Source organism: Pelophylax lessonae (genome assembly GCF_965119305.1).
Source record: "Pelophylax lessonae genome assembly, chromosome: 1".
Lineage (NCBI taxonomy): Eukaryota > Metazoa > Chordata > Amphibia > Anura > Ranidae > Pelophylax > Pelophylax lessonae.
In genome coordinates, this window is record NC_138768.1 from 379,856,949 (window position 1) to 379,883,427 (window position 26,479).

General features: G+C 45.6%; 1 protein-coding gene across 1 annotated transcript in view; it reads left to right on the forward strand.

Moving 5' to 3' along the window:
* Window positions 1–26,479, forward strand: part of JAK2 (Janus kinase 2) — a 365,079-nt gene that overhangs the window by 147,951 nt on the left and 190,649 nt on the right. Inside the window, exon 3 of the mRNA XM_082260416.1 lies at window positions 24,745–24,868. Coding sequence (XP_082116542.1) covers window positions 24,745–24,868 — 124 coding nt within the window. The remainder of the gene's footprint in view (window positions 1–24,744; window positions 24,869–26,479) is intronic.

Below are 26,479 nucleotides of genomic sequence, written 5' to 3' on the forward strand. Positions count from 1 at the left end.
AGGGGGCACCAGGAGTGCCCGCACGGCTCGGGAAGTGGCCGACATTCTGTCTTGGGCCGAGGCACACGTCCCGGCGATAACGGCAGTTCACATTCCGGGGGTGGAGAACTGGCAGGCGGACTATCTTGAGTCGCCAGACCCTGGACCAGGGAGAATGGTCCCTTCACCCGGATGTCTTTCAGATGCTGTGCGCGAAGTGGGGTTCCCCAGATGTAGACCTGTTCGCGTCTCGTCTAAACAACAAGGTGGAAAGGTTCGTGGCAAGGACGCTCGATCCTCGAGCAGACGCCTCAGACGCTTTGGTGGCGCCCTGGCATCAGTATCGTCTGATGTATGCCTTTCCACCGATTCAGCTGCTGTCCAGGCTCCTTCGCAGGTTGGCCTCGGAACCACACACGGTGATTCTGGTGGCGCCAGACTGGCCTCGCCGGTCTTGGTACGCAGACCTCGTGAATCTGGCGGTCGACGCTCCGTGGCGTCTACCTCTTCGAGGAGATCTCCTGTCTCAAGGACCGATATTCCATCCTGCTTTACAGTCGCTGGCTTTAACGGCCTGGCTGTTGAAAGCCAGGTCCTTAAGGATAGGGGTCTTTCCCCTGAGGTTATTCCCACTTTGATCAAGGCTAGGAAGGCCTCTTCGGGGAAGATTTACTACCGTACTTGGAAGGCGTATTTTGCCTGGTGTGAGTCCAGGGGGTATTCCCCTCGCTCATACTCGGTATCGAGAGTGTTGGCTTTCCTTCACACGGGCGTGGACCAGCGTTTGGTGTTGGCCGCGATTAAGGGTCAGATTTCTGCGCTGGCCGTTCTCTTTCAACGCCCTGTGGCGTCTAACTCTTTGGTTAGCACCTTTGTTCAAGGGGTGCGACACCTGGTCCCTCCTAGGAGGGAGCCTTTGCCTCCATGGGACTTGAACCTTGTTCTGTCCGTGTTGCAACATGCTCCTTTTGAAAAGATCAGGGAGATCTCGTTGCCTCTGTTATCCAAGAAGGTTGCTTCTTTGGTGGCGATCACTTCGGCTCGCAGAGTGTCGGAGCTGGCAGCCTTGTCCTGCAACTCTCCGTATTTGGTGATTCACTTGGATAAGGTGGTCTTGCGACCTAACCCGTCTTTTCTTCCGAAGAGGATCTCGGTATTTCACCTCAATGAGGACATTGTCTTGCCTTCGCTTTGCGCAAGGCCAAAACATCCGAAGGAGGTGGCTTTACATTCCTTGGATGTTGTTCGGGCGATCAGGGTTTACCTGTCGTCGACTGACTCCTTTCGCAGGTCGGATTCCCTATTCGTCCTTCCTGAGGGACCTCGGAAGGGCATGGCGGCGTCGGCTTCTACCATCGCCAAATGGATCAGGCAGACCATTGAGCAGGCTTATGCTTTGAAGGGGAAGGTTCCTCCCGTGCCTGTGAAGGCGCACTCTACCAGATCTCTGAGTACGTCTTGGGCCTGTCATCATCGGGCTTCTGTGGCCCAGGTGTGTAAGGCGGCGACTTGGTCGTCAGTTCACACCTTCTCCAAATTCTACAAGGTGGATGTTCAGGCATCGGCGGATGCTTCCTTTGGCCGCAAAGTTCTTAGTGCGGCAGTGCCTTAGGGTCCCTTGTTTTGGGTCCTTGGCTGTTGGGATGTCTTTATCTCTAGGTTACTTGTTTTCCTGAGTTGTTGCTCCTGTTGAGCACGTTTTTTTCCTGTTGCCCAGTTGGTTTTCTTACTTTGGTAAGGTTCCTTTTTTCTCTGATGTGGGCACTGCGTTGCTTTAGGCGCGGCTGCGTTTTTTCCCACCCCTCATGTCTACACTGCTATGGGATGTCCCCATTAGTGATGAATATGAAGTGGCGGCGACTGTCGGAGGACGTAAGAGAAAACTGAATTTTTGTAAAATCTTACCTGTAAAATTCCTTTCTCGGAGTCCTCCGACAGTCGCCGCCCCCGCCCCTCTTTTGGGGTTTGTTTATGTACTCTACTGCTATGCTACTGAAACTGAGTTGGGAATGCAGGAAGCAGGGAGGTATTGACTGAGGGGACCACCCCCTAGGGGTGGGATATGCTAAAAGCTTTGATATTAATAAATTTTGTTGCCTAGCTACTCCTGCGGAGCAAAGGTCAATAACCCCATTAGTGATGAATATGAAGTGGCGGCGACTGTCGGAGGACTCAGAGAAAGGAATTTTACAGGTAAGATTTTACAAAAATTCCGTTTTTCTTTGTTTCTGTCATAAAATTTTGCAAATGAGTAATTTTTCTTCACAAATTTTGGCCAAAATTTATACTGCTACTTATCTTTGGTAAAAATAACCCAAGTAAGTGTATATTATTTGGTCTTTGTGAAAGTTATAGAGTCCACAAGCTATGGTGCTATTCATTGAAAATTGATCACACTTGACCACACCTGATGTACTGAAGGCCTATCTCATTTCTTGAGACACTAAAAAGTCAGGAAAGTACAAATACCCCCCAAATGACCCCTTTTTTGAAAGTAGACATTCCAAGGTATTTAATAAGGGGCGCATGGTGAGTTTTTTGAAGTTGTAATTTTTTTCCACAATTCTTTGCAAAATGATTTTTTTTTTTTTTTTTTTACAAATTGACGTATTAACAGGTTTTTTTCTCTCACACAGCACATGTATACTTGGAACTACACCCCAAAACACATTCTACTACTCCTCCTGAGTATGGCGATACCACGTGTGAGACTTTTTCACAGCCTGGCCACATACAGAGGCCTAACATCCAAGTAGCACCGTCCGGCATTCTAGGAGCATAAATTACACATATAATTTCCTGACAACCTATCGCACTTTTGAAGGCCCTGGAGCACCAGGACAATGGAAACCCCCATAAAATTACCCCATTTTGGAAAGCAAACACCCCAACGTATAATTTTTGAGGCATAATGAGTCTTTTGAACGTTTTATTTTTTTCCACAAGTTTTTGGAAACTGTGGATAGAAAATGAAAATGCATTTTTTTTTTACACAAAGTTGTCCATTTATGAAATATTTCCAACACATAGCATGTACATATCAAAAATTGCACCCCAAAATACATTCTGCTATTCCTCCTGAGTATGGCGATACCACATGTGTAACACTTTTACACAGCCTAACCATATACAGAGGCCTAACATCCAAGTAGCACTTTACACAAAGTTGTCCATTTATCCACTTTTAAGACTGGGCCTATTTTTGACACTTGGTGTTTACAAGCTAAAATCGTTTTTTTTGCTAGAAAACTACTTAGAACCCCCAAACATTATATATATTTTTTTTAGAAGAGACCCTAGAGAATAAAATGGAGATCGTTGCAATATTTTTTATCACACCATATTTGCGCAGCAGTCTTCCAAATGCAATTTTTTTGAAAAATATTCACTTTTTTGAATTAAAATATAAGAAATCAGTAAATTTAGCCCATTTTTTTTCCATAATGTGAAAGATAATGTTGCGCAGAGTAATTAGATACCCAACATGTCATGCTTCAAAATTGCGCACACTCACGGAATGGCGCCAAACATTGGTACTTAAAAATCCCCATAGGCAACATTTTAAAAATTTCTACAGGTTACTAGCTTAGAGTTACAGAGGAGGTCTAGGGCTCAAATTATTGCTCTCGCTCTAACGATCGCGGCGATACCTCACATGTGTGGTTTGAACACCGTTTACATATGTGGGTGGGACTTGCGTATGCATTCGCTTCTGCGCGCGAGCTAACGGGGACAGGGCGCTTTCATTTTTTTTTTTCCTATTTATTTTATTTATTATTTTTTTATTTTACACAGTTTAAAAAAAAAAAAAAATGTTTTGATCATTTTTATTCCTATTACAAGGAATGTAAACATCCCTTGTAATATAAATAGGCATGACAGGTCCTCTTTATTGTGAGATCTGGGGTCAAAAAGACCTCACACCTCACAACTACACTAAAAAAGAAAAAAAAAAATTGTTGAAAAAGAAAAAAAAAAAAAAAAAGCGGCCCTTTTAAACCGGTCCTTTAAACCCTTTTGACGTAGCTGCGGTCCTCCAAGACCATAGAGTCGAGTGAGGGCCATCTTGCCCTCACTCGACTTCCTGTCTCTGAGGATCCGGGAGCGGATAGTTTTCCCCGCTGCCGGCGGGTCCGGTAAGCTGGGAAAACGTCTGGGACGCGGCGGGAGGGGGGGGGCACCTCTTCCCCTGCACCGTAAGGGTAATTCCGCGGCGAATCCGCCGCTGGGACCACCCTTATCTGAAAGCCAACCGCCCGCCGTTTAAAAAAATACCAGGGTTATGGCAGCTATCTGCTGCCATAACCCCAGTATTTAGCTTTAAATGGCCGACGTATATAGTCGTTAGGCGGTCGGTAAGTGGTTGCATATATATAGCAAAAATTGCACCCCAAAATACATTCTATAAAGGAAAGTGTACAGGAATAGTCCGAGTCCATCTACGATCCGCTACTATTAGCGATTTCAAATTCCGAATCGGATTTGGATATGGATTCGGATACTGATGAGAGCTCCCCGGTGCTCTCATCAGTCATGGAGAGGACCTGAAGGGCCTCCTCGCTGCTGTACATCCTTTTTGACATGCTGGCTGTGATGGGCTGTGCGACGGGTGACGGTTGACTGCGGATGATCACTGAAGGGTGGCAGGTGACTGATAGGTGGCAGGTGACGGTCACTGATGGGTTGACAGATGACGATGACTGATGGGTTGACAGGTGACGATGACTGATGGGTTGACAGGTGACGATGACTGATGGGTTGACAGGTGACGATGACTGATGGGTTGACAGGTGACGATGACTGATGGGTTGACAGGTGACGATGACTGATGGGGTGACAGGTGACGATGACTGATGGGGTGACAGGTGACGATGATTGATGGGTTGACAGATGACGATGATTGATGGGTTGACAGATGACGATCACTGATGGGGTGACAGGTCACGATGATTGATGGGGTGAGAGATGACAATCACTGATGGGGTGACAGATGACGATCACTGATGGGGGTGACAAGTAACGAGGATTGATGGGGTGACAGATGACGATCACTGATGGGGTGACAGATGACGATCACTGATGGGGTGACAAGTGACGATGATTGATGGGGTGACAGGTGGCGATGACTGATGGGGTGACAAGTGATGATCACTGATGGGGTGACGGGTGACGATGACTGATGGGGTGACAGGTGACAATGACTGATGGGGTGACAGGTGACTGTGATTGATGGGGTGACGGGCGATGGTCACCGATGGGTGACAGGTGACGGGCGATGGTGCACGGCGGTACTGATGGCAGTCTCTGGTGACAGGTGAACTTTAGGCTATGTTCACATGTGAGCGTAGCGATCATGGGCAGAATCACCGCGATTCTCATTGCAAATTGCGGGGCGCCTGTGCGTTGCCCGTGATTTGCAATAGCACCCCAAACGCTGTGCGATGACCTTTATTTTTGTGCTTTTACTTTTACACGTATACAGAGCAGTAACTCACTGTTTCTGGCTCTGCTCTCCTCACACTGGAAGCTGTGTGAGGGGAGAAGAGCTAGTAACAGTGAGTTACTGCTCTGTGTTTACATTTTGTGATCGGCTGTGAATGGATTCACAGCCGATCACATAGTAAACAGTCACTGTCAGTGACTGTTTACTACTGCCGGTGACTAGCTGTGTTCCTAGGTAACACAGAGCCACCAACATGACCGCGCTGCGCGCTCTCGATCGCGCATGCGCGGTCATCTTCTGGGCTCCTCTATTGTGATCGGCTGTGTCATTGGAACACAGCCGATCACGTGGGAAACAGCCATGCCCATTGGCTGTTTCCCCCCTGCCGGTGACGGGCTGTGTCCCGGGGACACGCCGACACCGGCAGTGCAGGGCGGTCGCGCACACGATCGCGCGCCTGCCCTGCCTGAATGTGCCGCCGTCATATGACGGCGGCCCAGAACAATAGTCACACCGCTCCGCCGTAATATGACGGCGGGCGGGTGGCAAGTGGTTAAGGACTGTTAGCATAAATTACCAGTTGACACGGTCGAAGGCCTTTTCCGCGTCCGTCCCCAGGAAAACACTAGGTGTGTTGGTCGATTTGGCGGTATGAACCAGGTTGAGAACCTTGATAGATTTGTTCCTTGCCACTCTAGTTGGGATAAAGCCCACTTGATCTAGATGGACCACAGATTGTACATGTTGTATCATTTTTGTTGCTAAGATCTTGGTAAAGAGTTTGAGGTCTGTGTTGAGGAGTGATATCGGCCTATAACTGCCACACGAGGTCGGGTCTTTGCCTTCTTTGGGAAGCACCGTAATATGCGATTTCAGTGTTTCTCTCGTGAACGATGAGCGCGGTGAACCCGTTGTGTTCTATAACTGAAGCAAGTGAAGTCCCAAGGTCGTGAGAAAGGTTTTGTAATACGTAGAGTAAAGGCCCGTACACACGTACCGATTGTCGGCCGAACGATCAGCCGATTTTCGGCCTGTTAGTATGATGCTTCCGACAGCCGACAGTGCACTTTCGGCCGAAAAGAATCTGTCGTGCAAGCATTAAAATTTTTGTTGGCCAACACCAGAACGGCCGATTGTTCGCCAGTCAGTACAGAATTCGGCCGACAGACAGCAGATTTGCAAGACTGGGCATGCTCAGAAAAGAAAAAACACACGGAAAGTTAACCATCACATGACATCACTTCTGCAGTCGGCTGTTGTTGGCCGACAAAATTCGTGTGCAGTCTTTTGGCACTTTTCAGAGGACAGAACATCCCTGGACAAAAGACGGCCGATGGGTCGTCCGACGATCGGTACGTGTGTACGGGGCTTTAGACCATCTGGTCCTGGTGGCCAGACATTTTTTAAATGTAGCCAGTCTAGCTGAACATGGCAAGTTGCCAGGATTGGGCCTCAGTAACTAAGCCTTTGTAGTGCATGAAAATGTATGCGTATTGATGCATTGTAGGTCATTAGGATGCATAGTTGTGATCAGGGCCTTAAGCATATTGTTCACTGCTCCCAGAATTATTTTTTTATAAACATTTATATTTTTGTTATATCCTTTAATTTGCCACTTTTATATTTACCTTCTATAGCATGGGTGCTTAACCTTCTGAAGAGCGAGTGCCACTTAAAGCGGTAGTAAACTCTGCCCCTCCATAGCTCCTTTTTAATAAAAGCAGTACAGTAAAGCTTTAGAAAACATTCTGCATTAATGTTAAGCCCATTCGTATGTCTCTTACTTATTTTCTAGCATTTTGTAAAACCTTCTATGTGAGAAACCAGTGCTGTGCCCGCTAATGTCTGCACTGTGCTGTACTTCCGCCCCCTTTTTCTTGCCCTGGCTGTAATCTCGTGCATGCGCAGTGATTGTTAAGACCTGTGTGCAGTACTGTGCGTCAGATGTTTACACCCCCTGTGATGCAAGTCACATGGGGTTTTTTTTAGGAATGTGGATGTGACTAAAATCTTGCAGAAATGATGGAGCGATGGCATGTAAAGGACTGATGGCAAGATGAGCGGGCCTGTAAACCGAGGAAAATATGCGCATGCGCCCGTGACATCAGGAAAAGAAACAGGACAGTTTACAAGAAAAAGGAGATGGTGGAATGATTTCACACAAAGCGATTAGTAAAGTGTTTATTATTGATTTATTTAGGAAAATTCATCAGCAGTCCTGAGCCCCCTATAAGGCTGCTGTCACACTGATGCGCTGCGGTTTACCCACACCACAGGTGCAGCGCAGTGCGCCTGTGGCTTTCCTGCGGGTTAGCTGCGCTATGCCGTAGACTTCCATTATATATTTCAGATTTGCACCAAACCCGCAGGTAATAAGTCTATGGCTCAGTGCAGGTAAACTGCAGGTGCGCTGCCCTGCACCTGCGGATCAGTTTGAAAGCAGCCCAGTAACCTTTGCAGAACAGATATGCCCATTGCTATACATATACTGTCATTTTCAAAAACGTATATTTTAATTTTTTGATGCTTCACTTTCTGATCTACAGGAATAGCTTTTTTGGCATCATCGAGTGCTGGTGTTGCTGTCCCGGGCAGAGTTCATTTGGTAAATTGGTATCACTCTGCCTGGGACAGGATCCGGCACTATAGAGGAAGTATCAGCTTATGTGGCTTTGCTTCCTCTGCAGCCGCATGCTTCCTCTACCGCCAGCTCCATCCAAAATACATGGTCATCCCAAAGCAGGAGGCGGTGGGCCACTGGTTGGGCACCCCTGTTCTATAGGAAACCAAAGTGCACAGTAGCTGTGACCAAAACCTAACATTTCCTCTTTGGCAGGTGTTGCTATAAATTGTTTGTCAGCAGAGAAAAAAAAATGCTTTTCCCTACCAAATATCGAGCTTATTAGGAGCAAGCAGATTGTGGTTACGCATCTACATTCACATGTTTTTGCCAAACCCATCTGTTTTTGGAAAGGCTACTTGATGACAACACTCTCCTTACGAAATGGAAAAGGAGTGGTTAGGGTAGCCCAATGTATATGCAGAAAACAATAGATCTTATGACACTGATCTTTAGTAAATAGTTTTTTTTTTTCCTGTTGGATATACATTTACATTGGTGGTGTTTTGTATTTTGAATTTATTTTACAGATGATTTTACATGAGATATTGTGTACATAGAGAGTTGTCACACAAAACAGCAAGCGAGCAAAAGGTTTTCCATATAAACTGCTTGTGCTTTTGTTTCACTATTTTATTAGTCATTCGTTCTATCATGCTAATTATAATGAGCAACTCCTGGGTTTAGCTGCACGTAGGCATGGCAAAGGCCTGCCAAGAACTATATTATTGTGTAAGACTGTAAAATCTGCATATACTGCAAAGCAATTTCTGATTGTGGCCTGTCACACCCATATGAAATCAAAATGATGTTTTTGACCATGGATTTTTTTTTTTTTCTGAATCTGTACTATAAACAGTAAATGTATTGCAGACTGCAACAAGTGTCACAAACATCCTATTTGGTTTGCCTTAGATTGCACAAACCCTTTGAAATATACTACACAAAAATGTTGGAAATAACATGCTATAATTACTTTATCTCCAGACAGAACTAAAAAAAAAAAAAAAAAACACCACCCAAAACATTTAAGATTACCTAGAAACTACCCAAAACATTTAGGCACACATGTATGTCATGTCCAACCATAAACCTTGATGTGGTTGAAAACAACTGTTATATTTATTATTGCATCAATTGTGTACCTGTATCACAGACCTTGGTATTAGTCCCAAACTATAATACTGAAACCCACAAAAGGGAGAGAATGGGGGGGGGGGGGGGGAAAGACTTCCTCTTTCATTCATTGATGGACACGGCTCTTCAGGATTCTTGAACCATTGGGTTATACTGCCCCCACAGGATTAGGACACCAGGCAGAAAAAAAACTACGACTATGGGCAGCCCCTGATGGAATACTCCTCCTCTCTGCTAAAGGTCCTCAGTTTTTTTTTTTTTTTCTGCCTAGGCAGGAGTAAGGACCGAGTTCCTTGCTGGGATCTCTGGTCCTGGCATTTTTTTTCTTTTTAAATGGCTTTTTTCTCCTGTTTTTTTTTTTTTCTGGGAGATCTACAATCAACTACTGGACTAGGTGATGGGCTGGATAATCTAGATCCAGTGATCACCTCAGTCTGGCCAGCGAGCACCGTAGACCATAGCTCCACGCTAGGTCGGACCACTGTGTTCCCCTCCTTCCCATTAGACCCCCCTGTATTCCGGTGGTCCTTGTGGGTCATTTAACCCCACACCCCCCCATCTGGGGCTGGCGTATGGTGCTGTATTAGTGGTGGGGGTGTACACCACCAGCAACTGGGCTATCGGCTGGGGGGTCTTTACCTGTGTAGGGGCCCTGTGCCCGGCTACCCCTTTCCCTCAAATTTGATGCCTGGGCTCCAGTAATCCCTCCTGGGTCCCTGGGAGCCTTGTGAAGCCGCACGTCGACCATTTAGTTGTAGCCTGTTTAATTCTATGGCCGGTGGCCATGTTTGCGTTGACCTATGGCCGGTGGCCATGTTTGCATTGACCGGTGGCCATTTTTCGTTGATCCGGCATACTACAGAGCCGCGGCCATTACAGGGGAGCCTCTGAACGGCGATCTCGGCTGTGGGGGCCCCCTCCTTTTCCCCTGGTGCTAACTCCTGGGTCTTTCCCTGGATTCCGCAAGTGGAGCAAGTGCTATCCTGGTGGGGTGGGGAGTCTGGTTGGGTCCCTCCTTCTCTCTGCTGCAGGATTGTGGGGTGCTCTGTTGCTGGCGACCTGGTGGTGCTACCAGTGTGGTGGGGGTGTCCCTTGGCAGTGCTAGACACGTTTTGTGGGGGTCCCCCTCTTTTCCAATGGAGACCTTGGAGCACGTTTCCCCACCTTACCCCCTCTCAGAGGCTGCCAGCCCTCAGGGTCCCAACCATCCATAGATGCACTAATGGCGGTCCTGGAGTCCTTTGTGTCCTGGGTGGAGGTGGCTTCTGGGTGGCGGGCTAGCAAAAAGTGCCCCCCTTGCCTTCCCCTGCGATCCTGAATCAGATGTGGCCCACTCTGCAGGGTCTGCGGCCACACACCCCTTTTAGACTTCCTCTCAGAGAAGATCTATTGGCAGAAATTGGCCTTGAGTACCATCAAGGGCCAGCTGTCGACCTTGGCGGTCTTCGTTCAGCAACCCCTGGCCATGCGTACTTTTGTTCAAGGGGTTAGACATCTGACTCTACCGATGCGTTCTCTACTGCCCTGGGATCTGAATTGGTGCTTTCAGTTCTTCAGAAGCCTCTCGGGAGATTCCCCTGCTTATGCTGTCCCAGAAGGTGGCCTTGTTGATGGCGATCACCTCCGCTCATAGGGTGTCAGAAATGGCAGCATGATCTTGTCCGCACCCCTTACTTGTTGGTCCACAAAGATAAGGTGGTTCTTCGCCCATGTCTGTCATTCCATCCTAAAGTAGTCTCTGATTTCCATTTGAATGAAGACATTGTGTTGCCTTCCTTATGTCCCAGGGCCAAACATCCTAAGGCAGTTGTGTTGCATGCCCTGGATGTGGTTTGAGCGATTCTGGTGCATCTGGCACCAACGGAGTTTCTTCGGAGGTCAGACTCACTGTTTGTGCTCACGGATTGGCCAAGAAAATGTCTGTCCACTTCTGCAACCATTTCAAAATGTATCAGACAAACAGTAACTCAGGCCTATTCAATCAGGGTCAGGTTCCTCCTTTCCCTGTCACGGCGCACTCTACTCGGGCGCTTAGTGCTTCTTGGGCCTTCTGTCATCAGGCATCAGTGACGCAGGTTTGCAAGGCGGCCACCTTGTCATTGGTGCACACTTTCACAAAATTCTGGAAAGTGGATGTGTTGGCATCTGCGGATGCTTCCTTTAGTCGCAAGGTTTTGCAGGCTACTGTTTAGAGGGTCTGTTCCCTGTTTGGGGGTGTATTGTTCAGGAGGGCTCCCTGGTTGGCTAATGTTTAGCCTTGGGGAATTTTTTTTTGCTGTTCCCATCCCTCAAATTTGGCTCTACTTTGGAGCGTCCCAATGGTTCAAGAATCCTGAAGAGCTGTGTCCGTCAATGACCAAAAGAGAAAATTGTATTTTTGACTTACTGTAAAATATGTTTCTCTGCGTTCATTGACGAACACAGCACCCTCCCCTATATTTATTTATTTCAGGTACTTATATAGCGCTGTCAATTTACGCATCGCTTTACATATACATTGCACATTCACATCAGTCCCTGCCCTCAAGGAGCGTACAATCTAAGGTCCCTAACTCACATTCATACATACATAGTAGGGCCAATTTTTATACAGGATCCAATTAACCTAACAGCATGTCTTTGGAGTGTGGGAGGAAACCGGAGTACCCGTAGGAAACCCACGCAGGCACAGGGAGAACATGCAAACTCCCCGAAAGCGGCAAAGGTATTCCCTTTCCCCGCCTATTTTGAAAAAATTGTCGCGAGTCAGTGACCTAAACATAATAGGTCGGTGCCTAAGCGTGTAACAAGACATTATCCTTTTAAAAAGTCCCTGTTAAAAAAGTGGATAGTCCCACCTGTGGTGGATTCTCAGGTTCCAGGCTGAATAAATCCACCCTAATCCAGGAGGAGTCTCCAGCTTTTAAAGACCCCTTTTGACAGGAGACCCGAGACTTTGATCTGCCACATGTTTACTGTGGCCGGTTCGGTCCTTAGCCCGGTGTTCACCATAGCATTGGTGTCCCAGACTTTAACGGAGTGGGCAAAGCTTTTGCGCTAGGATCTGGAGGGGGAACAGATGCCCTTGCACAGCTGGCGGAACGAGTTGGTCCAGGGGTTGCAGTACGTCTGTGATGCCTCTCTGGATGCGGCTCCCTTAGTTTCTAGGCTGTCCGTGACAGCAGTGGTCCTTCGGCGCATGATATGGATGATATCATTAAGGGTCTTAGGGGGGGGGGGGTACTCTTCTTCCACAGGCTGCCAGGGGCAAGGAGTCTCTTCGCAGACATGGGCCCTTTTTTTTCTCGGCGCATATGCAGTCTTTTCATCTCTCAGGACAAAGGATCAAAGTCTGTCCGGACCTCCTGTTCCAACAAACCTGGTCTAGTAAGCTGAGAGCAGGTTTTTCCAGACCTGCAGACAAGCCCTCTTCTGCCTGAAGGGGTGTCCTCACCCGTGTCTGAGGTGGGGGACATCTTCACTTCTTTTTGGACCCGTGGGCCTCCCTGTTTCAAGACAGAGGGGTCCACGAGCTGATTGGGTCTTGCTAAAAGATCGAGTTTCGGTCTTATGCTCCAGTGGGGGGGTTTTCTTGTCGGTCATCCCCGTTACTTTTTTTTCCCGTGGGGGAGGAGCATTATCAATTCATGGCATTCACCTCCTATCTCAGTGGATGCCCAATCGGGAGAAACGTCGTCAGAGAGGAGGCGCCGCGTCATCACAACTAGACTAAGGCAGCGGTCCGCACTGAGTTTTTGGGAATCCCTCCACCTGGTTGCATGACTCCTGGAGCGGTCATATTCATATATGCCCTTAACCACTTCCATACAGAGCAGTTAGACACCCTTCCTGCCCAGACCAATTTTCAGCTTTCAGCACTCTCACACTTTGAATGACAATTGCTCAGTCATGCTACACTGTAACCAAACAAAATTTTTATTATTTTTTTTCACACAAATAGAGCTTTCTTTTGGTGGTATTTGATCACAACTGGGTTTTTTTTTTTTTCGTGATATATGCAAAAAAAGAGCAAAAATTTTGAAAAAAAAAACACTTTTTTTTAGTTTCAATTATAAAATTTTGCAAAAAATTAATTTTTCTTCATACATTTGGGCCAAAATGTATACTGCTACATGTCTCTGGTAAAATTAACCCAAATTAGTGTATATTATTTAGTCTGTGTGAAAGTTATTGAGTCTAGAAGCTATGGTACCAATTACTGAAAATTGATCACACCAGATGTACTGACGGCCTATCTCCTTTCTTGAGGCCCTGAAATGTCAGGACAGTACAAATACCGCCCAAATGACCCCTTTTTGTAAAGTAGACAGTCCAAGGTATTTAGTAAGAGGCATGGTGGGTTTTTTGAAGTTGTAATTTTTTCCCACAATTCTTGGGAAAATGAAGAAAAAAAATTTTTTTTCTTTTTTTCCCCACAAAGTTGTCAATTTATAAGCTATTTCTAACACATAGCATGTACACAGCAAAAATTACACCCAAAAATACATTCTGCTACTCCTTCCGAGTATGGCGATACCACATGTGTGAGACTTTTACACAGCCTGGCCACAAAAAGAGACTCCACGTCCAAGAAGCACCTTCAGGCGTTCTAGGAGCATAAATACACATAAAACTTTCTTACTACCTATCACACTTTTCAAGGCCCTAGAGCACCAATACAATGGAAAAGTCCACAAAATGACCCCATTTTGGAAAGCAAACACTCCAACGTATATTCTATGAGGCATTATGGGTCGTTTGAACATATCATTTTTTTCCACAGGTTTTTGGAAAATGTGGGAAAAAAATGAAAACTTTTTTTTTTTTTACACAAAGTTGTCAATTTATAGGATATTCCTAACACATAGCATGTACACAGCAAAAATGACACCCCAAAATACATTCTGCCACTCCTCCTGAGTATGGCAATACCACATGTGTGAGACTTTTTCACAGCCTAGCCATATAGAGGGGCCCAACATCCAAGGAGCATCATCATGCATCCTAGCCACTTGCCTAGGCCTATTTTTGACATTTGGTGTTTACAAGCTAAAATCAGTTGTTTTGCTAGAAAACTGCTTAGAACCCCCAAACATTATATATTTTTTTTAGCAGAGACCCTAGAGAATAAAATGGAGATTATTGCAATATTTTTTATCATACTGTATTTGCGCAGCGGTCTTCCAAACGCAATTTTTTTGGAAAAAAATCACTTTTTTTAATTAAAAAATAAGAAACCAGTAAAGTTAGCCCAATTTTTTTCCATAATGTGAAAGATAATGTTACGCCGAGTAAATAGATACCCAACATGTCATGTTTCAAAATTGCGCACGCTCACGGAATGGCGACAAACTTTGGTACTTAAAAATCCCCATAGGCGACAATTTAAAAATTTCTACAGGTTGCCATCTTTGAGTTACAGAGGAGGTCTAGGGCTCAAATTATTCCCCTTGCTCGAACGATCGCGGCGATACCTCACATGTGTGGTTTGAACACCGTTTACATATGTGGGTGGGGTTTCTGTATGCGTTCGCTTCTGCGCGCGAGCTCACGGGGACAGGGCGCTTTAATTTTTTTTTTTTACTATTTATTTTATTTATTATTTTTTATTTTTACACCGTTTAAAAAAAAAAAAAAATTGATAATTTTTATTTCTATTAAAAAGAATGTAAACATTCCTCGTAATAGAAATAGGCACGACAGGACCTCTTTTTTGTGAGATCTGGGGTCAAAAAGTCCTCAGATCTCACAAGTACACTAAAAGATAGAAAAAAAAAAAAATTATTATATAAAATGAAAAAAAAAAAAAAAGGACCTTTAAACTGGTTGCTAGGCAACAACATTTTCCGTAGCTCCGGTCCTCCAAGACCATAGAGTCAAGTGAGGGCAAGCCTGCCCTCACTCGACATCCTGTCTGTGAGGATCTGGGACCGGATCGTTTTCCCCGCTGTCGGCGGGTCCGGTAAGCGGGGAAAAGGACCGGAACGTGGCGGGAGGGGGGCGCCTCTTCCGCCATCCCAGAAGGGTGATCCCACGGCGAATCCGCCGCTGGGACCACCCTTATCGGAAAGCCAACCGTCCACCGTTTAAAAAAATACCAGGGTTATGGCAGCTATCTGCTGCCATAACACCGGTATTTAGGTTTAAACAGAGGACGTATATAAACCTTTTTGGACTTGGACATGGTGGCTGTATGAAGGGTGATAGGTACTCGGGTACTTTGTTGGGCAGGTGACAGCTACTCTGGTACTGATGAGCAAGTGGCAGGTACTCGAGTACTCCGATAGGCAGGTGACAGGTACTCGGATACTCTGATGGGCAGGTGACAGGCAGGTGATAAGTACTGATGAGTAGTACTGATACTGACGGGTGATACTGTACTGATGGGTACTGATGATCAGTACTGATACGTGATAGGTACTGATGAGTACTGATGAGTAGTGATGGGTACTGATGAGCAGGCGGCAAGTACTCGGGTACTTCAGGCGTCAGGTACTCTGATGAGCAGGTGGAAGGTACTCGGGTACTCTGATGGGTAGGTGACAGGTACTCGGGTACTCTGATGACGGGTACTCCGTTGACAGGTACTCAAAGTACCCGAGTACCCGTCATCAGAGTACCCGAGTACCCGTCATCAGAGTACCCGAGTACCCGTCATCAGAGTACCTGTCATCAGAGTACCCGAGTACCTGTCATCAGAGTACCCGAGTACCTGTCATCAGAGTACCCGAGTACCTGTCATCTGAGTACCTGATGGGCTGGTGACAGGTACTCGGGTACTTTGATGGGCTAGTGACAGGTGCTCTTTATTGGGGGGGGGGGGGCAATCAGTGTGTTTGGGGTGCACTGTAATTGGTAACTAGCTGTTACCACACTCTCTTCCTCACACAGGATCAGTGTGTGAGGAGGAGAACACGGTGACAGCTAGTTACCGTGTTCTCTGTTGACATTTGTGACCGGCTGTGATTGGACACAGCCGGTCACGTGGTAAAGAGCCAATTTCATTGGCTCTTTACCTAGATCGGGGATCGACTCTGTCCGAGGGACGAGCCTCGTCCCCGATCGCTGCTCTGCGCGCCCCCGGGGGCGCGCATTGCAGAGAGAACGAGCGGCTCGTGCTGGAGCCGCTCATGTGATCGGCTGTGATTGACACAGCCGATCACGTGGTAAACAGCCAATTTCTATTGGCTGTTTACCTTGATCAGGGATGGGCTATGTCCGAGGGACGAGCCTCACCCCCGATCGCCGCGCTGCGCGCTCCCGGGGGCGCGCAGTAGAGGGGAGATCCGGGCGACGTCATATGAGGGCCGCCCGGATCCTCACAACCACTTTGCCGACGTCATTTTACATGACGCGGTATGGAAGTGGTTAACGTTCAACTTCTGGTAAGAGGCTAAGCTGGTGGTGGGACCCTGCACCTTCCAATCACAGTTCACATCTTCTAGAGCTTGAAATTCATTTCACCACATTTGCACCTTTATTTATGGACTTTTAATATGGACGTTTATTACACATTGGTGATTCACCAGTCACACTTCGGACTATTTTGTTAGCACGATTTGTATTGTTTCCATTATTTACTCTAATAGCAGTTTATTGTTTACACCATTGTTGTATGCCAATATATATATTTGGGCAGTGCACCTGATTTTTTACACCATTTTACACCATTCACCCTAAGGTAGCGGCACACCCCAATCCGAATCAGCGCACTTTCCTACCCAACACAATTAATGGCATTACCCTTTGGTCTTGCCTCAGCTCCGCGGGTATTCATTAAAGTGTTGGCTCCGGTGTTGGCATTGTAGCAGCTGGGGGGGATTGCGATTCTGGGTACCTGGACGCTCTTCTTCTGCGAACAGTGTCTCCGACTGCTCTAAAGGACAACCTGAAAATTACTGTATGGACTCTGCATGAGTTAAGTTGGATATTGAGCTTCCAAAAATTTGCTATGGTTTTGTCCACCAAGTTGGACTATCTGGGTCTGACTCTGGACTCTGCTTCAGCCAGGGTGTTTCTTCCAGGGGAAAGAACTCCAAAAAGCTGCAGGATGCGATTTGGCTCCTGTTGTCCAGCAGTCAGTCATCTTTCAGGACTTGAATGCGGGTGCTGTGCCTGATAGTGTCTACCTTCGAGGCGGTTCTGTTTGCATAGTTCCACTCGAGACCTCTGCATAGAGAGATTCTTGCCAAGTGGGACAAGAATCCGCAGTCTCTAGACAATCTAATTTTGTTGAGCCGGGGTACGAGAGGGTTCCTTATTTGGTGGCTTCATTCTCTGGCGCTTTGACAGGGCAAATCCTTCCTTCCCTTGTACTAGACGGTGGTCTCCACGGTTGCCAGCCTGTCCGGGTGGGGAGGCGTTTTGGGCTCAAAGGGTCTGGACTCTGAAGGAGTCAAGACTACCCACCAATATACTGGAACTTCGGGCGACAAGATTTGTCTGGCTCATTGGACAAATCGCCTTTAGGGGTGCCCAGTAAGAATTCAATGGAACAATGCCACGGCCGTGGCGTATGTCAATCACCAAGCTGGCACAACAAGTGTCCTGGTAGCTCGGGAGGTAGCCGGCATTCTAAGGTTCAGGTGTGTCTCCAGTGGGTAACTTCCGAGGTGGACCTGTTGGCCTCTCGTCTCAACAGGAAGGAATTGAGGCAAGGTCTCGGAATCCTCTGGCTGAGTCCACAGATGCACTGGTGGCTCCTTGGGTCCAGTATCATCTGATATACACCTTTCCCCAGCTAACACTTCTGCCGTGTCTTCTGCGAAGGATCAAGGCAGAAGGGATCCGATCATCCTAGTGGCTCCAGACTGGCCTTGCCAGTCTTGGTACTCCGATCTGGTACAGCTGGTCGCCGATGCCCCTTGGAGACTTCCTCTCAGAGAAGATCTATTGGCCCAAAGGCCAATCTTCCATCCTGCTTTACAGTTGTTTGCTTCAACGGCTTGGCTGTTGAAAGCCAGGTGCTGAAGGATAGGGGGTTGTCTAAATCAGTGATTCCCACGCTGTTAAACGCTAGCAAATCTTCCTCTAGGAAGATTTAGCATCACGCCTGGAAGATGTACATTGCGTGGTGTGAGTCTCTTGAGGGTCATCCCCGTTCCCTGTCGGTGGCTCGGATTTTGGCATTCCTCCAACGAGGTGTTGAGCAGCGCCTGGCCTTGGGTACCATCAAGGGCCAGGTTTTCGGCCTTGGCAGTCATCTTTTGCTGTCCTTTGGCTACGCATTCTTTGGTTTGCACCTTTATTCATGGAGTTTGCCACTTGGCTCCCCCAGTTCGGTCTCCGTTACCTCAGTGGGATCTCAATTTGGTGCTGTCGGTTCTCCACTAACTGCCTTTCAAAAAGCTTCCTCTGCCTACATTTTCCCAGACGGTAGCCTTCTTGGTGGCTATTATTTCTGCGTGCAGGGTGTCGGAGCTGACAGCGTTGTCTTGTCATTCACCTTACCTTGTGGCTCACAGAGATAAAGTGGTGCTTCGCCCCTTGTCAGTCACTGCTGCACACTGAGGGTTTATTACCTGCATGATGGTAAAAACCTTCAGCCTCTAGAATCAAACAAATAGGTGCTCGACAACAAAGAAAAATCTCCAACTTCAGTGCAGTAACGCCCACCACCAGGTGAAATTCCTCCTTACCAGACGGAAAATAAGGTGTGCACGAATTAAACAATAAATTTCACTGCAAACGTGGATAAGTCACTCTCCTCGTGAACCACCCAGAATGGTCTCTTACCAGAAGTAATGAAAAAAGCGCAGAATGGCAGATTCAAAAATCCCTTTCCACTTCCTATGTGTGTAAACTACACCGGGGTGCCTTTTCAGTCAGTCCCTGGAAAGCATTCTGGTTCAGAGAATTTCATCAATGGTTCCTTCACTTATAGACCTAGATTCGGGAGGCGATGACCAAGGGCCAAAACCCTCCTCAGCAGCCACTTCCAGTAATCTCACAGAGATTCCCTATGTTGTTATTGCATAATTTGGATACTTATTTGTTTTAGCGCACCTTTCTTTTCAACACATTATTTACACATATTCAGGCACTGAATACAGGTAGCGGCTTTAACTTCAGACCACACTAACAGCGCACCCTCACCAACCTACTATAGCCTTTAGAATCGGTTTTAATATTTCCATTTTGCACAAGACTACAAGTAAAAATATGACTTGAGCTTTATGCCCCCACTCTCACAACAATTTAAAAAGTAACATTTTGGCAGTTGGTCTCTAAATAATAATCTAGGTAAATAAAACCTTTACACCCAGTGGCAATGCATCTATAATGATTTTTCCTATATTCTATATTCTAATATAAGCACAGTTCTTAGACCGCATCATGTATAAATAATGAATCATGACAATGCAAGTTAAGTACATCTGTGGGAAACATCCTAGGGGGCCAAGCACACTAGGCAGCTGAAAAAATGCCAGAACCTCTGACAGAAAAAGCAGCATAAAAAATGCTCATAGTGGTTTGTATTGCATAAAAGTTTGGGAGTTTATGGGCATTTGCTTTTTTAAGCTTTTTATTCCCCCAAAACTTCCCCTCTGCTCATTTTTCAAGATAATCAGTGTACGCTTGAAATTGCCAAACACTCCTAAGCGCTGCGTATGTGTGTCAAGCGTTTTTCTGGGCAAAAGCTCAGAAGAACAGACAGTCAATGGCTCTCTGGTCACTGAAAACTAAGAACTAAGCAATCCGTAGTCTTGGATTATTTAGTTGTTGGTGTAGAGCCAGTGGGGGACAGCTGCAGCCATCTAGGTGAGTATGTATGTTTGTTTCGTGAGCCCGTACTTCTCTTGTAAAGCTCCCAAAGTCATACTAAACACACACTGTTTAATTTACATTGTCCCTTCTATTTCTGTATGTAGATGATGGACTGCAATTATTTTAATTATAAAAACCTAAGTATCTTTTTCCTAATGGATATACAGCTATAACCCAGCTCTTTCCCAGCCTGTCTGCAGGGAAACATAAGCAGGAGGAGCCTCTAGTCCTTTGCTGCTGGTCACATGTTCAAAAAAAACCCCAAAAGAGCCTTTTGTTTGTTTTTTTTTTGTACAGTAAAATAAATAATAAATATCAATAAACTGTTTGAAATTGTCATACAAATATATATTTGAAATCAAATCTTTTTTTTTTTTTGGTAATAACATGGTGTGGACAGATTTCTGCCAGTCATGGGCTGTGTCATGCCCCTCCAGCCTGTGTATTAGAATAACAGGGAGTTGAAGCCTCCATTAATCTACATGTAATATCCCGCCCACATTGTTTTTAGCTGGTTAGTTGGCATGAGGGAGGGAGGGAGTGGATTGTCATTTACCACTGTGTATACGCCCACATGCGTGACTCTGTAGTCGCATGGGCTGCTCAAATGTGATAGGTAGGAAATGCTCAGCATAGAAACTCACTGAAAACGGAGCATGTGCAGAGTTGCCACCACAGCTCTGCAAGATCCGTTGCTGAATTGGGGACATGAACAGAAGTTGGAGATATAGGACAGCAGAATCAACCAGGTTTCTGGTTGCATAATACAGAAAACACAGCCTTTGGGATGCAGAGTAAAAATGTCAATAAACTGTTTAAAACTGCCGTTATTAAATTGTTAACACTGCTCTGTAAAATCCACAACTGTAGTGGGGACATGAACAGAAAGGAGAGATAGGGAACAGCAGGATCAACCAATTTTTTATTTTTTTTTGTAGAATACAGTGCCTTGCAAAAGTATTTACCCCCCCCCCCCCTTGACTTTTTACATAGTTTGTTACATTACAGCCTTAAGTTCAATGTTTTGTTAATCTGAATTTTATGTGATGGATCAGAACACAATATTCTAAGTTGGTGAAGTAAAATGCGAAAAATATATACATAAAACTACTTTTTAGAAATAGAAAACAGAAAATTGGCATTTGCATATGTATTCACCCCCTTTGTTATGAAGCCCATAAAAAGCTCTGGTGCAACCAATTGCCTTCAGAAGTCACGTAATTAGTGAAATGATGTCCACCTGTGTGCAATCTAAGTGTCACATGATCTGTCATTACATATACACACCTTTTTTGAAAGACCCCAGAGGCTGCAACACCTAAGCAAGAGGCACCACTAACCAAACACTGCCATAAAGACCAAGGATCTCTACAAACAAGTAAGGGACAATGTTGTTGAGAAGTACAAGTCAGGGTTAGGTTATAAAAAGATATCCAAATCTTTGATGATCCCCAGGAGCACCTTCAATTCTATAATAACCAAATGGAAAGAACATGGCACAACAGCAAACCTGCCAAGAGACGGCCACCCACCAAAACTCACGGACCGGGCAAGGAGAGAGGCAGCACAAAGACCTATTGTAACCCTGGAGGAGCTGCAGAGTTCCACAGCAGAGACTGGAGTATCTGTACATAGGAGGACAATAAGCCGTATGCTCCATAGAGTTGGGCTTTATGGCAGAGTGGCCAGAAGAAAGCCATTACTTTCAGCAAAAAACAAAATGAGACATTTGGGTTTGCGAAAAGTCCAAGTGTTTATAAAAAAAAAAAAAATGAAAAGTGTCATCCTTCACTGAATAGGATCTAGAGCAAATCCTCCAATGAGTGGTCCTTAATTGACACCCAGTGAATTACACACTCACCAGAAGTATTGACTATATCAAGTGCAGATTGCTCTGAGCAGGATCACTCCCTCTTTGCTGTGTAATAAGTCTCATAACATGTACACTGCCTCTGTCATTTTCCTCACATTGGGTTAGGATACCTGCATGGCTGTATCAGTAGAGTTTACAAACGGAGCGTACAGAATATGGCCGTATGGCAGGGGCGGACATACAGGGGTCGCAAGAGTCCCCATCGTGACCGGGATAGGGTGGCTGAGACCGAGCCCCCTGATCCTCAGCCGAACTGTAAATCAGGACTGAGAGGGAGCTGGTCACACATAGGAAAGTGAAAACACTGTGTGCTGTGCTTTATGCCTCCCCTTACAGTGCAATACCCGGCAGGAAGTTTTAAGGTACAGTTTTCTAAAAAGACTATCTGCATGTGTGTATGTACACGTGTGTGTGTGTGTTTACATGTGTTATATATATAAATAATGTGTGTGTGTGTGCTTCTATATGTTTATGTATTATGTGTGTGTGTGCTTATATATATATATATATATATATATATATATATATATATATATATATATATTTATGTATGTGTTTATATAGGAGTATGAATATGTGTGTTTACATGCGTGTGTGTATGCACGTTACTTTTAATCCTGTGTACAATCAGAAGTGATTTTTTTTATTTTTTACGGCTTGTTTATAGTACCAGCAAGAAAATGTTGTTCCTCTGAAAAGCGATCCATGCTCATTTCGCTTCCTCCTTACTGCCCATTCCCTTATCTTTTTTTTTTTTCCCCTTTAATTAAGGCTCAACCACAATTGCACAATGTTTGCCAATGTGTAGGGGTACCATTAAGAATGAATGACACCCCTGCGTGTTTATCTGCGTGTCAGGAACATGCACAATTTTGCACGTATTCTGTGACACGGAGTAATGCGAACCAAGCCTTAGACTGGGGTGCCTCCAGACCGAAAATATTTTCAAGGGTTATCTGACTGGAAAAAGATTGAGAAACACTGGCATAGAGGAACCCATCTCTCCATTTTCCTCTTGCAGGGGCTGAGTGCCTGTGGGAGGGAGAGCAGGGGAAGTAGGTGGGAATGAAAAGATTGGTTCCGTTATACTGTATGCAGCTACCCCCACAACTCCTCCTATGCAGCTTCTCCAGCCCCCCTGTGCTTTTTCCAGCAGCTCTGCATGTGAGTTCCACTGATTGGAGGTTTTTAATGTTTTACAAAAAATGTTTTATGTTTTTAGGAGCTTTAAATAATCTTAAGATCTGAAATCTATTAAATGTGAACAAAACAAACACCTATTAAAAAAAAAAAGCAAGCAAAATAGGGCTCTAGCATCGAAAGGCCTAAAGTGTTACTAAACCCACAACAGTAAAATCTGTCTGTAGATGCAGAATAGCATGCTTGTTCTCACTGTGTATTTAAGTGATTTAATCCTCTGCATTGTGTAAAAAGGGCTGTGTGATCCTGTATGCACAGATCCTCCCCCATCCTGCATGTGCACTCTGGGCAAGTCCAGTTAAGCCACAGTAGTGTAGTTAAGCTGCACATTCTCAATTTTGTATCTATTGCTGTAAAGAAAGCTTCCTGGTTTTAGCTGAGCTATTCGGGTCACATGGTATTAACTTCACACATGTGGGCATGTATACAGATCCTCAACGACAGCCCGGTCCCTCCCTCCTCCTCCTCCATGCCCAGTAACTAAAAAATAACACAGTGGGTGGGATGTCACATCTTGATTGATGGATGATCTGCCTCCCATAAAAGCATGAGAATACAGGCTATAGTGGATTTTAAGAGGCAGTGAAATCTCCTCCTACATTAACACTCTGGATTTGAACAGACCCTACAGAGTATCACGTGACCGCGGTATACAGATCAGCTAACAAGGTGTATAGCTGCAGTATTTTAATGTAAAACCATTATTTATAAGCTGTGGGCAGTGCGGGGGACTGATGAACATTTTTTTTTATATTACTGGATTTTAGTAACAGCTTCTGCTAAAGTGCTAAATCTTACTGAAGCCTTTTTTTTATGTGACAGGCAAAACTTTTTGTAGGATTTGTGTTTAACCACTTGGCGAGTATTGCAAGAAACGATGTACCTGTATGTTGTTTCATGCAATAGCCAGTGGGGGTGCCACTGGCCACCTGCAATCGCTCCCCAGAGAGGCAGAATGGCGGTCTGCCTATGCACACAAAAATGCCCTAAATCTATCCCCTAGTTTGCAGACACGATAACTTTTGCACAAACCAATCATTATACACTTAAAAAATGTGATCTTTTTAATTATATTAATTATATATATATATATATATATTATTATTATTATTTTTTTATTTTATTTTTTTAGAATTGTCGCTCCTTTTTTTTTTTGTTCATAGTTCAAAAAATAAAAACCACAGAGGTAATCAAATACCACCAAGAGAAAGCTCTATTTGTGGGAAAAAAAGGACATCAATTTATTTTTGGAGTACAGCGTCGCACTACCGCGCAATTGTCAGTTAAATTAACACAGTGCCATATTGGAAAAAATGGCCTGGTCATTAAGGGAGGTAAAACCTGGTCCAGAAGTGGTTAACATTCCCGAACTCGAACTACAAACTTCAAAAAGCAAATGACGATAGCTTTGCAAAGGGTTGCAATAGCTTGCTGTACACACTGCGATTATACAGGCTGAAGCCGGTGTGAGCAAGGCCTTGGTGGTTGTGATAACATTTCATCTCTGCTTTTTGTGGTTGGGATACCATTTATGAGATATTACATTGTGTAAATAAATTAATGTAATGGAAAAATTTATCCAGAGACATTTTTGAAAACCAATCTCCAATGCAAAAATACAGACACGGCTTCCTTCCATCCCCTTCTCACCCATTTGCTGTCTAGACAAATAGGAAATAATATATTTTGCAATGGTATTTCTAATGCCTTATGACCTAATCCTATATATATTTTTTTTCTTGACAGGTGTGACACCAGTTTATTATAGCCTGTTTGCGTTAATGAATGAGGCTGACAGAATATGGTATCCTCCTAATCATACCTTCCTTGTGGATGAAGCAAGCAAGCAAATTGTTAAATTTCGCGTTAGGTGCGTATTTTGCTTTATGTCTAAATGCCTGGTTGGCTTTGCCCCACTCAAAAACAACTACTTGTGGTTTGAGAGTTGAACCTCTAGCCAATTAAGTAGGTATTGGGTATATGAGATTTAAAACTTTTTAGTTTATGGTTCCCATACCATGAACGTTAGCTGTGCAAGAGCTTTATCACATTGCTAAGCTCCTGCCTGTGCAATCTCCACCTGTCTGTTAACCTGACAACATGGCAATATTGTTTACTACAACTGGGTCTCAAAGTTAACCATACCCCAAACGCAGTGCGTTTGCCTGCACTATACCTCACCAGATCACATAGTACAAATTGAGCATGCAATCTGGTTGCAGAGCGGCTCCAGAAACGGTGCCTGCATGTCTGTGGTGCAATGCAGTCCGATTTGAGCCCACCGCACTGAATCGCATGTGAATTGCATAGGAATGCGGTGCGGTTCTTATGCGATTCACAGGCAGTTCATAGTGTGAACCGAGGCTTAAAGTGGTTCTAAAGCTAAAATGTTTCCTTCATTGACGGACACAGCTCCTTATCTTCTTGATCATTGGGCTATATTGCCCCCTACAGGAGTAAGACACTAGGCAGGAAAAAGCTTGATTACGCCTATGGGGTAGTCCCAAGGGGTGTACTCCCACTCTCAGCTATAGGTACCCAGTTTTTTCTGCCTAGTCAGGAGTAAGGACCTAGTTCTTTGCTGGGATCTCTGGTCCTGGCAATTTTTTTCCTTTTGCATTGAACTTTTTCCTATCTTTGTTTTTGTGAGAATCTACAAACAACTACCGGACTGGGCAACAAACTGGATGATCTAGATCCTAAAGGATCCCCCCAGTCTGGCCAGCGCGCGCACAGGCCTCAGCTCCGCGCTATGTCTGCCGCGAAATAGCCCCACTGGACGATAGCTGGCCTGCGAGTTAAAGGTCTCGCGAGGGCGCATATGACCTGGCCTCGGCCGGAGTCGCAGCGTTCCTCCTGGCCGACAGCCCCCCCCCCTATTCCGATGGAGCGGTGGTCTGTCCGTAATGGTGCCCACCCTGTTCCTGGTATGGTAAGTAGCTTTTCCCCCTCTACCCCTGGAGGGTTTTGGGATGGACGTGGGCCCCTCCTTGGGACGGTCGGACCCCGGGTTCCCCTCCTCCCCATTCACCTTTTTTTTTTTCTCAGTGGCCGTCTGCGGACTTGTCACCCCCCCATCTGTCCACACCCCCCCCCTCCCCTCCCATGGGGTGGCCATACCTTTTAGGTCAGGCTGGTGTGTGGAGCTGGCGATGGGGGGGGGGGGGAGTGCGCCAGCAGAGACTGGATGATCGACTTTTGGGTGGGAGTACCTGGTGGGGGCTCCTGCGAGGGCCCACCTTCCTGCTAGGATTGTGTTTGGAGCTCTGGGGGGGGGGGGGGGCTGCCATTCTCTTGTAGCCTTTTGGGCTGTAGCTCCGGGGCCATTTTCTTGTGGTTTTCTAATTGAAAATTGCGGCACCCATTTTTTTTTTTTTTTTTTTTTGAAGCTATATGGGCAATGATTTCGGCAGTAGGAACCCCTCCTCATCCCCTAGTGCTGACTTCTGGATCTTTCTCTTCCTGATCGCCACATGGTGTG